This window comes from Punctularia strigosozonata (assembly GCF_000264995.1).
Source record: "Punctularia strigosozonata HHB-11173 SS5 unplaced genomic scaffold PUNSTscaffold_5, whole genome shotgun sequence".
In the NCBI taxonomy this organism is placed as follows: Eukaryota; Fungi; Basidiomycota; class Agaricomycetes; order Corticiales; family Punctulariaceae; genus Punctularia; species Punctularia strigosozonata.
This window is the reverse complement of record NW_006767437.1, coordinates 1,294,374-1,307,297: the sequence shown is the minus strand read 5'-3', so window position 1 is coordinate 1,307,297 and position 12,924 is coordinate 1,294,374. Positions and strand designations below refer to the sequence as shown.

Genomic DNA, 12,924 nt, shown 5'->3' with positions numbered 1-12,924 from the left:
TCATCCTCGAAAAGAGACAGTGTCCTTGATATGTATATGAACCACCAACCTCTCCGCACGTGTTATGCGGATATCTGCTACGAACCCCGCTTGCAGAATATCTGAAGCAGGCCAAAATTTCGGGCGCGATGGTACAGGATCGAAAGCCCACAGCCGGCTTGTGACATTGGAAGCTGCATCTCAGCAGCTTTTATTGCGTTTTGTCTTCCTCATCGTGCTTCTATCACAAGCGGTGCACGATCCCCAGTAAGTCATAATTATCATTACAAGCTACAGACCTTCGTTGATAGATGGTCCAACGCAGACTTCGCATTGAAATGATCACATCCGCATTCATGCCACTCGCGGATGTTCCGAAGGAGCGATTCCAAGAAACGTGAAAGTACAGAACTCGCCGATGGCACGGAAAGACAATGATAGAAGTACGCTTCATACCCCATGCAGCCTCCACAGTGCGAAGATAGCCATTCACCCTGCTACAACGTGCTGTTTCATACTCACGTCTGTCATGGCTGCCGAGTGATATGCACGGGAATGATGCTCGGCGGAGGCCCTGCTCCGTCCCAAGCGTCCCCGTCCGCGCACAGCCTTCGCAAATCGAAGAGGATCCGGTATACTTGTCTCTTGTCCGATCATTTTGAACTCCCTCTTTGACTCCTTTCAGGATGGACTTGCCCCAAGGAGCTTTGGATTACGCCGACAATCGTGGCTCGTCGAAGTGCGGCACAATCAGAAACCCAACCCCAACAAGCAATCGGCATACTCGACATATAAAAGGCCTCAGCTTCAGCCATTGCATACCTCAGGGCCATCTCCAGGTTCACAACATCGCTCGTCTACGGATCATCTGACACCCGTCGCAACAAGCATGAAATCTTTCATCTCCTTGGCATTCCTCACCCTGGTCGCACTTGTCGAGCTTTCCGCCGCAAGCGCGGTTCAGCGCAAGCCTCGGTCTGCGTTGTCCCTTCGCGCAGACGAATGCGAGTTCACGGGTAAGCCGGTGGCAACCCTCTTCCCGATACCTCTGCTCGTGACTGGCGTGTTGACCGAGAATCTCCAGAATGTATCGTGTCCCTTGCGGAGCTCCCTCTGCAGATCACCACCTGCATTGAAGCTTTGAACGACATCAACGAAGCGGCTGGTATGCGCGCAGTTACCTGGTTTGCGTGCGCATGAGCATGCTAACTTCCCTATGCCGTATTACACAGAGGATCCGCAAAATTCCGACCCTATCAAAACAGCCACGCAAGGCGCGGACTGCATCGCGGAGGCCTCGCTTGCTGCCGTCGAGCTTGTGAGTGACTTCCTTTACCTGTGAAATGCACTTGAATGGGTCTGACCACGATTTCCATCAGCCGAGTCACTGCTCCGGTTGTACCAAGGTCCTCGATGGTGAATGCCCACAATCGGAGATTCCATGCACGGGTCCGCCGTCGAAGTGATCCAGAATGCTCCAAGTCGTTCTGTGTGACTATACTGAAAGGCATGCAAGTAGCAACGCTTGGACGTGTAGCCCGCATTTGTATCCGTTGAATCCATATGTTGTGACCAGTATATCACGTCCTGGTTTTCCGTATCTTCTGCAGGTCGTGGATGAGCGTGAAAGATTTATCAGGCTCTGCTACCGCCATCTTACATGATTGCAGCATTGATGATCCGTTTGTATAATAAGGTTCACTACGATTCCGCTTCGCGCAGCATCGGCACCAATTCGACCGTCTCTCCAGATGGAAGCGGTATACGTATAATGCTCGGCAACTCCTTCCATCCAAAATGTTTATACACTGGCAAACCCGCCGGAGATGCTTCGATGTACGTCGGCAAATTATTCCGCTTCGCTTCGTCAAGCACATGCCGGATGATGGGTGAGATAGCGCCACGACCTTGGTATTCAGGTTTTGTGCCAAGCATCTGGAGGACTGACCGCGGCCAATTCGATAAACTGGAAGGAAGTTGCCAACGTTACGAGTTGCTCACCATAATGTGGTCGATCTCCGACATTTGCCTGGTGATGACGATCCAACGTGCCAAAGAACAGCTCACAGAACGCGTCGTTCGCCCCCTCCCACTGCGGCTGCGGCCCCTCGTCCGCGCTAGCCGGCTCTGGCGCATATTTCCCGTCGTGATAGGACCACCTCCCGACCGCGACGACCTCGCCCGTGTCGGTTCGGGTCACCTTTCCCCAGTAAAGATTAGGGTCCTTGAAAGCCTTTAGATTCGCCGCCTTGCGGTACGCGTAGTAGCCCTCCGGGTCTGTGGCTAGACCGGGGAAAAGGGCGTGGATCACCGGTCCGTTGAACGCGGCGGCGTTCACACCGGCGTATACGTCGAGTTCGTCGTCTGTACCGAGGGAGAAAGCGTAAGGAGGACGAGGGGCTGTGGAATTTGTCGACATCGTTGAGTTGTCGTCGGGTACTAGAAGTCCTCAATGTTCGTTGGGACATTCGTGCCAGACATATTATATGGACAAGTCGTGCTGCTCCGATTGCCGATCCGAATTCGCAGTCATGAGTCAACTTGAATCATCTGCCCCGGCTCCGTCGGCATCACGATATGTGGCAATACCACGCGGTCATCTAGAGAGCGAAACGATCTGCGTCTGACGAAGTGCGAGCAAGTATCAAGTTGCACCAAACCTCTGAGGATAACTTGTATGTAAAAATAGCTCATTCAAGCGCTCCCCTCGGCAACGCCCGTCGCCACATCGTTCCCGCCAATCCCTCGTTCGCATTATGTCGACTGACGTCATTGGGGCTCCTCCCCCTCTTTAACCTCAAGCTCGCGTCCCGCCGGCGCTCCGCAAGCCAACGAACGTCCCATTTTGTCTACTTCCACCTCCACGAAAGCCGTCTAAATCGCTCTCTGTTCTTCTTCAGTCAACGACCACCATGACCATGTACTCGCTCGCCGCACGCACCGCTGTTCGCTCTGTCACCCGCAAACCCGGCACGGCTGTCTCTCGAGTGGGCGGCGCGCGGTTCATCGGAGGAGGCAGCACGACACACGACAACGACCCCGATGTATGTCCCCAAAATGACCACGTCATGATACGACATTGAGACTTCTATCCTTCAGGTTCTCGAACGCGAAAAGGCACGGAACTTGGCCGGCAAGCAGCACACATCGGCTCCGCTCGACCATGCGCCGGGCTGGAACGAGAACCTCGCCAGTGCTAGTGAGGCGGCGGTGAAGGTGACTTGCTCCATACTACCTACGGTCGACGACAACTAAGTTCACATTGTAACAGGCAGATGCAACGCCCGGCTCCCCGCAAGATCTCCAAGCCAAGACTGTCGAGTATGTGAAGAGGCGCCACGAGGAGATAGCTGAAGAGCGTCCCGACTCCTCCCAGGTAATTCCATCGACGCTACAGCCCTACGTAATTTATCATTGGCTGACTATATGCGGCTCAGGCGTTGTACGTGAAGGACACCATCGAGGGACCTCTCGCCGGTGCCCCTGCCGCCAAAGGTGAGCACCGTGAACAACACGAACGTCATCTTGGTGTCACCCTCATTAACAGAATAAACGCCAGGTGATGTGCCCAAGGTGCGCGGCGGCGCGACGCTGACCAAGCATGTCATCACCGAGGAAATCATCGAGGAAAGCAAAGCCTGAAATCAATAATGTGTACGCATTCGTTTTCCGCCGGTATATGGTCTTCGAGATCGCTAACTCTGGAACAGATTTATATGTCCATCATCCATGCCGTGTCCTGACTGCTACAAAACCATGTACATTAAATCATCGCCCCCGTAATTAATCGAGTTATAAGCTCAGGATCACAATTGAGCAGGGTTAGGTGTGACGAACTCACACCACTTCGGCATCGGCCAAGATGACGCAATCGCACCCAAACGGAGATCAGCTCGCATGATTGCGCTCAATGTTCTGACCCATGAGCATGGGTCTAATATATGCTGAACGCGAGAGAACACATTTCCTGTCTGTAATGGTGCAGAGATATACAATCGCGCCCTGCAACAGTAAAGAGGGTATTTACAGTACTTCTTTCCTGTATGTAACATCGCCGTAGTCCGTGCCAGTCGTTACTACGTTTCCTCCGGGAGTCAGCAAACAGATAGGAACCCGGATCACATTGACTTACGAGGAAGTAGTCGGGGACACGCCTCGACACCAGCGGCTCGCCTGCCCGCGGCGCAGGGTCGAATTGTAAGCTGCGGAAGCAGGTGTGAGATATCGGCGCCGAAGGAAGTACATGTGGAATGAACTGACAAGCTGTAGGACAACTTTTCGTCGATCTCCATGATCGCCGCTTGGTTGCCGCAGCGGTAGCAGTAATTCGGCGCGCTGAAGATGGTCACCACGTTGCGGTCCTGACCCCAGCTGTAACCTGCAAAATGCACAAGGACCCGTAAGCCACGGGAGTCGTCTTACGGCGCCGCACTAGACCCGGACGGCGATGGGCTTGGTCAGAAAGAGAAACCCACCCTCCATAACGAGCTGGTGCGCCCGCGCGACCAGCGTGAGGCCGTTATTGTGGTTGAACGCCTCGGAGATGTCCTGGCCGAAGGTGTAGCCCGCGCCACGGGGGGAGATGCCCCAGCCGCAGCGGTCGTCCGGGTCGGACCAGAGCAGGTCGCACATGGGCCCTTCGTGTGGGACTTCTTGCACGCGGTCGATAGAGCGGACGTGGTCGAGGGTGTCGATGGAGGGGGAGAGACCGCCGTGAAGGCAGAAGATCTGCGGGACGGGAGGTTAGTACGATTCGAGCACACGGCCGAAGGCATGAAAGGGACGTTGGACGTATGCTTTCATGTTGGATGAACATGGGGCGAGCAGCGTATACGAACTTGGTTTTCGATCAGGGCCGTGAGCGGCAAGAAGTCGAATAGGTCGGTGAAGTACCGCCAGACGTTCGCGTTGCCGTACTTGCGCAAGCATTCGTCGTAGAAGCCGTACACCTGTGTGATCTGGCGTGACTCGTGGTTCCCGCGGAGGATCGTAACGCGGTCGCGGTAGCGGAGCTTCATCGCGACGAGGAGCGTCACGGTCTCGACCGAGTAGTAGCCTCGATCGACGTAGTCGCCCATGAAGAGGTAGTTGGTATCAGGCGAGTTGCCACCGATACGGAAGAGTTCAGAAAGGTCATGCTGTGGGTGCGAGGAAGCAGATGAGCGAGGTCGGGGATGTGAGACGTGGTGTCTCGTGAGACGAGAGGACGCACGAATTGACCGTGGATGTCTCCACAGACGGTTACGGGGCAGCGCACGGGCTGCACGTTCGACTCTTCCATGAGTATTTCTCGTGTCTGCAAGAGGACGGGGAAACCATCGTCAGGATCGGACCGGACGCACGCCGTGCGCCGCGGTGGGCCAAGTTATCAAGATGCTGTGGTTGGCCAAATAGCGCACCTTGTCACAGAGGCGCTTGACGTCCGCCTCGGAGAGCTGTTTGCATTGGCTGAGTTGTGCGATCCATTGGTCGACTTCGTGTTCCATCGTGGACTGAGCGAAAGGGTTGAGGGAGTGCTGCGGGGTGGAGGGGAGCAAGAGATGCGCGGCGATGATGTGAGGGAGGCACGCGGCCTGAAAGTGGCTCTCTCTTCTTGTTTCGATTCCGCTTTGCAGCAGCTTCCAGGCCAATTTTGTGTAGCTTGTCCAGCTGCTATACACGAGGCAATTCACTGCTGCTTGAGGAGGTGCTGCTGTTTAGCGTGAACGTCGGGTCGACCAGGAATCGTCTCTCAGGATAAAATAATGGCTCAACCTCAGGCGGTTTACGCGACGGACGAAGTGCGTCCGAATCTGCCGTTGTACTGGACACAAAATGCTCATAGGTTCCACAGTATGGAAGGCCGTTTATCATCGTACGCGAACAAGCGAAAAAGACGCGTAGCCATGGTGTAGAGGCTATCAAGGTGCGCCTTCTAAGCATTCATGCCGCGGATCAGAGCTTTGACCGCCTTGCTAGTCGCACATCCTTGCTGCACGGACAGTCGCTAACATAATAAGGACATCCCTGGGACCAAGAGGCATGCCATTAGTAACATTATGATCCCATGTCTGTACTAATACGGTGGATCGGTTGTAGGATTGGATAAAATCCTCATCTCACCCGATGGGGACATCACGGTAACGAACGATGGGGCGACTATCCTCGGACAGATGGAAGTCGAACACCAGATCGCGAAACTCCTTGTACAACTTAGCAAGAGTCAAGACGAGGAGATCGGGGACGGTACAACAGGCGTCGTCGGTGAGTACCTCCCGGAGGGTCCATTTTCACCCTCTGAACACGCGCACGTCAGTTTTGGCCGGCGCGCTCTTAGAGCAGAGCGAAACTCTTCTCGATCGCGGCATCCATCCTATACGAATAGCAGATGGTTTCGACAAGGCCTGCTCCGCGGCGGTGAAGCACTTGGATACGATCGCCGACAAGATCGAGTACTCAAAAACGGAGACGTCCAACCTCTTCAAGACCGCCAAGACCAGTCTCGGCAGTAAAATGTCTGCGCTCCCTGTTTCTCTAGCAGCCTCTCTTCTGACGGCAGCAAACCCCATAGTGTATCCAAAGAGCATGATCAGTTCGCGCAAATCGCCGTCGACGCCGTGCTCGCCGTCGCCGACCTCGAGCGGAAAGACGTGCCATTCGACATGATCAAGGTCGAGGGCAAGGTCGGCGGCTCGCTCGCGGACACGTCACTCATCCGGGGCGTGCTCGTCGACAAGGACATGTCCCACCCGCAGATGCCGTCGGTTGTCCGCGACGCCAAGCTCGCTATCCTCACCTGCCCGTTCGAGCCCCCGCGCCCGAAGACGAAGCACAAGCTCGATATCACGAGCGTGGAGGAGTACAAGAAGCTGCGCGAGTACGAGAAAACCAAGTTCCAGGACATGATCAAGATGGTCAAGGACACCGGCGCGAACCTTGTTATATGCCAGTGGGGCTTCGACGACGAGGCGAACCACCTCTTGATGCAGAACGAGTTGCCGGCGGTGCGATGGGTCGGCGGACCTGAGATCGAGGTAGACTCAATCCCCCTCGCCCGCAATCTGCCATCTGACTTGCTCGAACCCAGCTCATCGCGATTGCCACGCAAGGTCGGATCGTTCCGAGGTTCGAGGACCTCACAGCGCAAAAGCTCGGCCGCGCCGGCCTTGTCCGCGAAGTCACCTTTGGCACCACCCGCGACAAGATGCTCGTCATCGAGGAGTGCGCCAACTCGCGGACCGTCACGATCTTCGTGCGGGGTAGCAATAAGATGGTATGCGCAATTCCACCCTTCCGGCGCGATGTTTCTGACATCTCGTCTTATAGATCGTAGACGAGGCAAAGCGGGCGCTTCACGACGCAATCTGTGCCGTGCGTAACATGGTCGTCGATAACCGCGTCGTCTACGGTGGTGGTGCTGCGGACATCAGCTGTTCGCTTGCTGTCGGCAAGGCCGCTGACGAGGTACGCCCCCATCCCTGCACTTTGCATGGTTCATCAAGCTGAGGTTGTAACACACGTAGATCCCGACAATCGAGCAGTACGCCATGCGCGCATTCGCGTCCGCGTTGGACTCTATCCCGCTCGCGCTGGCCGAGAATAGCGGACTGTCCCCCATCGAGACGCTGGCGGAGATTAAGAGCAGGCAGGTGAAGGAAGGCTCACCCAACCTTGGCGTGGACTGCGTCGGCAGCGGCGAGAACGGTGTGTCACTACTTACGTCCTAACTAGGGTCGGCCTGTGCTGAATTCTATTTTACGCAGACATGAAAAAGCAATTCGTGTACGACCCTCTGATCTCGAAGAGGCAGCAGTACCTGCTCGCGACCCAGTTAGTGCGCGCTGTGCTGAAGATCGGTGAGCATTCTTCCAATCACAAACATGCTAAGTGGACTGATTAGATCGTCTTCCCTAAAGATGATGTCATCACCGCAGGGGAGATGGACGAGTAGAAGGACCTTGCACTGACGATGTATATGATACGTTGGCACAAGCATAATCCATGCAGCTGAAAAGCACATATCGCATGAGCGTCTCTGCGCCCGCGGGGCATCAGGCGGCCCATGAAAACTAATAAGTTCACCATTGAGCGTATTAAGCCTTCGACACACGCGCATATAACGACTTGCGATCGTCACATCACATTGCACAGTCATTTCTACAAATTAATGGATTACATAGATTATGTGGCCTGCGAAGTGATATGATACATCATCGAACGCAGAGAGAGCGCCGTTGATACAAAGAAAAATGATTTAATGCAGGTTCGCCGGTATAGCGTAAATGATGCCAGCGAAAGCAGTGCCGAAGCATAGCGAGATACCAAGGAACACCAAGGTGCGATAGAGATGGGTTGTGCGAACGCACGGCTCTTCGATGTATCTGAGTATACAGCATGAGTCTTGTCCCACGAGAGAAAAGAAAGCGTGGCGCGTACGAGTTGTCCCGTGGTTTTCGGAAACCGTAAAGCCCGACGCCGAACCAACGCGCACGGCGTAGCAAGCCATAGACGATGCAGAAGTTGGCTGCAATTTGGAAGCACTGCGATGAAACGCCCGTCAAGATACGTTTCATCGTCCTAAACGATGATCACTCACCGCTAGACACATCCATCCAGAAGTCAAGAGCAACACCCACCTATATCGGCGCGGAAATCCGGGTACTGTAAACGCGCACACGATGAGCGCAACAGTGCCGAACGTCATCAGCGCAAGCTCGAGCTTGCGGCCCAGCAACTCATCGCGGCCAATGTTGCCGACCACGCGCTCGGACGCGAGGAAGCGCGGAAATGAGTTGAAGAGCATAAGCTCGTAGCAATTCCGCTGCGCGGTGCCGAATGTGGCAGGAGTGAGAGTGTTTGCGCAGTATGCGTCCAGTATCTGCGAGATGCGCGGGGATCAATGTGAAAATAGGATGTGTAGGGGAGGAGAGGAAGACGTACATCGTTCCGGACTGTAGCGTCGATATTGATCTCCTCTGGGGAGTTGTACGCGATGAAGCGAGATATGATCGAATCGACGGCACTCGCAACCGACGTCAGGTCGTCATACTTGGGATGAAGAGCCGTAGAGACGTCGGAGTCAACGGTGATAGTACTCTCGTGGTTGAAGTCCAGGACATGAGGGGAAAGTGAGAGGATGATCGCCTTGGACGAGTTGGCAGGTGTCATACACATCCCGGGGCTCGTAGGGGTTGATGGCGTTGAGGATGAGCCCGTCTTCAGGTGCTCGACGGCAAGCCAGAAATCAAGCGACTACATCATGGGTCAGTATTATGCATGGGTGATCGTAGCATCAAAAAGTATGTCATACCTCAGCCCCATATTCTCGGGTGACCAGATAATCGTGGTACTCCTGCAACGACACGGGCGTCTTCGTCCTATCTTCCAACAACCTGGAGAAGTCAACCTTCGGCGGGGGTACGACGGTCGCGGCTGGGATGCGCAACCACGACGCCACTTTACTCAGATACCGTTGGACAGCACCCGCAGCCATGCTGGCAGTCGCCCTCCGTTGACGACGACTTACGCAATGGAAAAGCTGTCGAGGAGGGTGTGAGTCGAGCAAACTTGCGGTGGGAGTGGGTGGGCGCGCATCTCTGCATTTGGCAAATCGCATGCTTAAAGGCGAGCGAGTTGGACGTCATGGGGAAACGGCTGAATAGGGTATAGTTGATCGGATCGCGCTGAATGTGAGGAGAGGGGCAATGATCAACTCCGATGCAATGATTGGACGGAAGCCCCTGTAGCCCGAGAAGTGTAACCCTTCCTCTGAAGTAGCGTGCATGATAAAGACGAAGACGCCCGAAAGTCCATGATCAAGCCCCCAGTTTTTGTGCCGAAGCCACAGCGTGTCGAGACGAAGCCTTGGGACCACTGCTCCGTTTTTGCAAGGAAAGGGGTATTCAGCTTCAAGTCGAGAGACCGACCCACTGGCGTTGACCGAACTCGATCGCTTCCGCCGAGGCACCACCTCCACAAACTTGTTGGTCAACATTTCAGCAGCACGTAATCCGGCAGAGCCAGACCAGTCGATAACAGCACAAGTCTGAGCTACGAAGACTCGATAAGTGGATTGGCGCCAGTGCTTGCTGAACCAGCAGCAGCCACGTGCGCGATCAAGCTGCACATGTGTACAGCCCGCCAACAGCGCCAGCAAAGACGATGGACGATGGGTTCCCCCAACGACCTTGTCCCCGTGCTCGTCATACTCCCGGCCCCGCGCGCTCGTCACCCACCACTCCCCCGCGCACATTATCCAACCCACCTTCCAAGCTCACCCTTCCCGCCTTCCATTAAGATACAAAGGCAGGATGTGAATGTTTCTCCTAGTTGTATGGAGCCAAAGGCTGCGGGCAATGTGAGGAGGTTGGTAGGGTTGGACAGGTCACGGAGTGTCTTCGGATGACCGGGCAATGGCGCACTGCCTTGCAAGGACAGTATGGATGCAGTCGCGCGAGCAGAGAAGGAGGGTGAACTGGAATAGAACGGCTCCCAAGCACCAGCCAACGTGGGTCACTATCGAGAGCAATGAGAGGGGGGTCATCGTCGTGTGCACCATGAACGCACGGAGACCCGCATGACCTTAAGCGAGAGGAGATGATTGGGGCCTTCCATGGACGGGGAGGTTGTCGAGGTTGTCCGCATGCTGTGTGAGTGCCTGAAAACAGGCAACGGTCGCGCGGAGGGCAACCCGCCGTCCATACTTCATACTCACAATCATCGAGCTTTGAGGGGCAGCAAAGGTGGTACTGGCACTGGACGACTCGAGGGAGAGCTCAAGCGCCGAATAGACAAGGGTAAGCGCGCTGCTGAGCAAATCGGGGAGCAGCACTTTAGCACAGTGAGGAAATCATTGTGCGCAACTGTACTAGTGCACCACGCTGTCAGAGTACACGCTGGAGCTCCTAGGAGCGGCGCGGATCCCCCGGGATGGCGGTGGAGACGCTGTCGCACAAGGCAGGGAGGCAACTGAGTATATACATGAAGATATGAGGGAAAATACACATACCTGTCACACAAGGCAGGGAGGCAACTGAGAGAACAAGTCTGGGTTGCTCCCTGGTGCGACAGGCGACTATATAGTAGCTGAATAATCCATCAGCGCAACGAAAGATGGTCCAATGAGAGAAGGGGAGGGTCCTCGGGCACCCAACACGTGACCGGTGGAGCGGCCTAGGAAGGCCGCACGGGGTGCGGAGGCCCTAGGAGCGCCGAGCGACGGAACGAAATAGGGGAGATACCAAAAGGAGGGCGCGGGAGAGCGCGACCAAATAGGGAGGTGGAAGTATTAGGGGAAACGAACAAAATGGGACAGAAGCGGAAGCAGAAAAGGAGAACAATGAGACATGAGGCGAGTGTGGGAGCCGTGCCCTGACACACGCCCAGAGTAAAATCCTCAGACAAGACAGAAGCGATTGGCACACGAGGACGTCAAGGAGTTCATCTTGCAACGGGTGTGGGCACAGCTGCATTAGATGCACAATCCTCTCATCCGTCCTATCCCCTCTGAGCAAGCCCAGAGGTGTGTGACCCTACCAGGGCCCGTGTCCCTAATCCTGGCAAAGGTCATCTGTCTCATCCTCGGCAGCGCCCATGGAGTGACACTGAAGTGGTGATAATAAGAGCATCAAGGATTTACTTGCACAGAGAACACATCGATACAGAAAAAAGTGCCAGCGAGCGGTAAGATCCACGTGACAAGTCCCACAGTATGGGTTGGTCCCAAGAGCTCGCAATGATGTCATTCCAGAAAATTCTCAGGACCGACCCCTTTCGAGGCGCCTCAGCCTAACCCAAAATGAGTGCTATGGCTGTGATACTTAAGTGTGTCTAACATTTCTCAGAATATCTATCAGCTGGAGAGCAAGGGGTCCAGTAACCGGCTCCACAGATTTAGCATGGCGGCCACACAGCGTGACAGAGCGTGATGCGGCGGTGGCATCGAGCCAGACCTGGCAAAAAACAACCACCGTAGACGCCGGCCACGCGCTCGAAGAAGCCACAACGGGCTGGCGATTCCCCAAGAGGCGTGCCAGCGGTGGGACACCCGGCTTCGATCACTACCACCAAAGACGTGCACCCTCCTCGTGCTGTACGAGCGCGCCACCCCGTTCGAGCGGGTAGCGCTCGCCAACGCGGTCACGGAACGGGCTGGCGATGCCCCAAAAGGCGTGCCAGCGGCAGGACGCCCTACTTCGACCGCCGTCGCCGCAGACGCTTCGCTCTCGTGCTATGTACACGCGCCCGTCGACCAAGGCTCGCTCGCCAACGCACCGCGAGGTCACGAGACAGGCTGGCCATGTCCCGAGACTAGAGGCGTGCCAGCGGCGGAACACCCGACTGCTGATCCCCGCCATCTGGTCGCGGCATGGTTTTGTCCATCAATACGATGAGGATATCCTGCTGCTTCCCCTACGCTGAGGTCGTAATAGTCGCGTGCTTGATCTGGCTGGTTTATGACCGCGAAATCTGAGACAATTGCGATAACTCAATCACCGGCGTTCCGCTTTTGGCACCGTGTCGGGTACTACCATACCTGCATGTACTGTACCCAATACAAGGGTCCATCGACTTTCAGAGCATGAATTGCCTTGATCGTCATAGGGTGAATTAAGTACCCCTCATCTTTCGTAACTACCTCTGCGAAGGCTGGTGACAGTGTACGCGATCGCCATCGCCGCAAGTTCTGATGCAACCTCGATGAGCCAAAGATTGATGCCTTCTCCAGACCTCGCGATTACTGATGTGTAACCTCCGAGAAAAACTCGCTACCAAAACGTTCGGGACAAGTTATTCGTATTAATCGGCGCGGTCCGAGCACCGGAACAGCTGGGCCCCAGGGCCTCGCACCAGGTGCGAGCCGTTAGGAATTGTCAGATTTCTCACGGAGTACGACGACTCGCACTACCGAGTTGTGGGCGTGAAGGATTGGATGGCTAAATTGTGCGGTATCATCAAGCAGACCGC

General features: G+C 55.4%; 5 protein-coding genes across 5 annotated transcripts; 2 read left to right on the top strand and 3 right to left on the bottom strand.

The window, feature by feature from the left end:
* Positions 1–868: 868 nt before the first annotated feature.
* On the top strand, positions 869–1,445 carry PUNSTDRAFT_133589 (uncharacterized protein; the record flags this gene model as incomplete). The annotated part of the gene is made up of 4 exons (XM_007383023.1): positions 869–995; positions 1,064–1,144; positions 1,212–1,297; positions 1,359–1,445. The coding sequence occupies 4 exons, from the start codon at positions 869–871 to the stop codon at positions 1,443–1,445; spliced, it is 381 nt and encodes a 126-aa protein (XP_007383085.1).
* Positions 1,446–1,680: 235 nt separating this feature from the next.
* On the bottom strand, positions 1,681–2,398 carry PUNSTDRAFT_133588 (uncharacterized protein; the record flags this gene model as incomplete). The annotated part of the gene is made up of 2 exons (XM_007383022.1): positions 1,681–1,922; positions 1,981–2,398. 2 exons carry the CDS (start codon positions 2,396–2,398, stop codon positions 1,681–1,683), a joined length of 660 nt encoding a protein of 219 aa, XP_007383084.1.
* A 421-nt stretch (positions 2,399–2,819) lies between these two features.
* On the bottom strand, positions 2,820–5,507 carry PUNSTDRAFT_86289 (serine/threonine specific protein phosphatase Sit4). The gene is made up of 12 exons (XM_007383021.1): positions 5,379–5,507; positions 5,192–5,275; positions 4,818–5,117; positions 4,455–4,707; positions 4,240–4,357; positions 4,112–4,181; positions 3,690–4,055; positions 3,539–3,633; positions 3,417–3,474; positions 3,251–3,355; positions 3,079–3,195; positions 2,820–3,023 (listed from the first exon to the last, which is right to left on the bottom strand). The coding sequence occupies exons 1-7, from the start codon at positions 5,463–5,465 to the stop codon at positions 4,053–4,055; spliced, it is 915 nt and encodes a 304-aa protein (XP_007383083.1). The 5' UTR covers positions 5,466–5,507; the 3' UTR covers positions 2,820–3,023; positions 3,079–3,195; positions 3,251–3,355; positions 3,417–3,474; positions 3,539–3,633; positions 3,690–4,052.
* A 77-nt stretch (positions 5,508–5,584) lies between these two features.
* Positions 5,585–7,975, top strand: PUNSTDRAFT_120134 (uncharacterized protein). The gene is made up of 11 exons (XM_007383020.1): positions 5,585–5,759; positions 5,813–5,884; positions 5,938–5,998; positions 6,058–6,222; positions 6,275–6,473; positions 6,530–6,992; positions 7,046–7,231; positions 7,285–7,422; positions 7,482–7,662; positions 7,722–7,814; positions 7,875–7,975. The coding sequence occupies exons 1-11, from the start codon at positions 5,724–5,726 to the stop codon at positions 7,907–7,909; spliced, it is 1,629 nt and encodes a 542-aa protein (XP_007383082.1). The 5' UTR covers positions 5,585–5,723; the 3' UTR covers positions 7,910–7,975.
* Positions 7,976–8,212: 237 nt separating this feature from the next.
* PUNSTDRAFT_133584 (regulator of G protein signaling) lies at positions 8,213–9,451 on the bottom strand (the record flags this gene model as incomplete). The annotated part of the gene is made up of 5 exons (XM_007383019.1): positions 8,213–8,339; positions 8,395–8,498; positions 8,555–8,836; positions 8,899–9,210; positions 9,269–9,451. 5 exons carry the CDS (start codon positions 9,449–9,451, stop codon positions 8,213–8,215), a joined length of 1,008 nt encoding a protein of 335 aa, XP_007383081.1.
* Positions 9,452–12,924: the final 3,473 nt, after the last annotated feature.

What these genes read in the sequence shown, in the direction of transcription:
- PUNSTDRAFT_120134 (XM_007383020.1), top strand. Translation starts at nt 5,724, where the DNA reads ATGGCTCAACCTCAGGCGGTTTACGCGACGGACGAA. An exon ending in TGCGGGGTAGCAATAAGATG is followed by an intron (nt 7,232 to 7,284) that starts GTATGCGCAATT and finishes CTCGTCTTATAG; the next exon opens with ATCGTAGACGAGGCAAAGCG. An exon ending in CGTCGGCAGCGGCGAGAACG is followed by an intron (nt 7,663 to 7,721) that starts GTGTGTCACTAC and finishes TATTTTACGCAG; the next exon opens with ACATGAAAAAGCAATTCGTG.
- PUNSTDRAFT_86289 (XM_007383021.1), bottom strand. Translation starts at nt 5,465, where the DNA reads ATGGAACACGAAGTCGACCAATGGATCGCACAACTCAGCCAATGCAAA. An exon ending in CGGCCCTGATCGAAAACCAA is followed by an intron (nt 4,708 to 4,817) that starts GTTCGTATACGC and finishes CCCGTCCCGCAG; the next exon opens with ATCTTCTGCCTTCACGGCGG. An exon ending in GAAAAGTTGTCCTACAGCTT is followed by an intron (nt 4,182 to 4,239) that starts GTCAGTTCATTC and finishes CTGCTTCCGCAG; the next exon opens with CTTACAATTCGACCCTGCGC.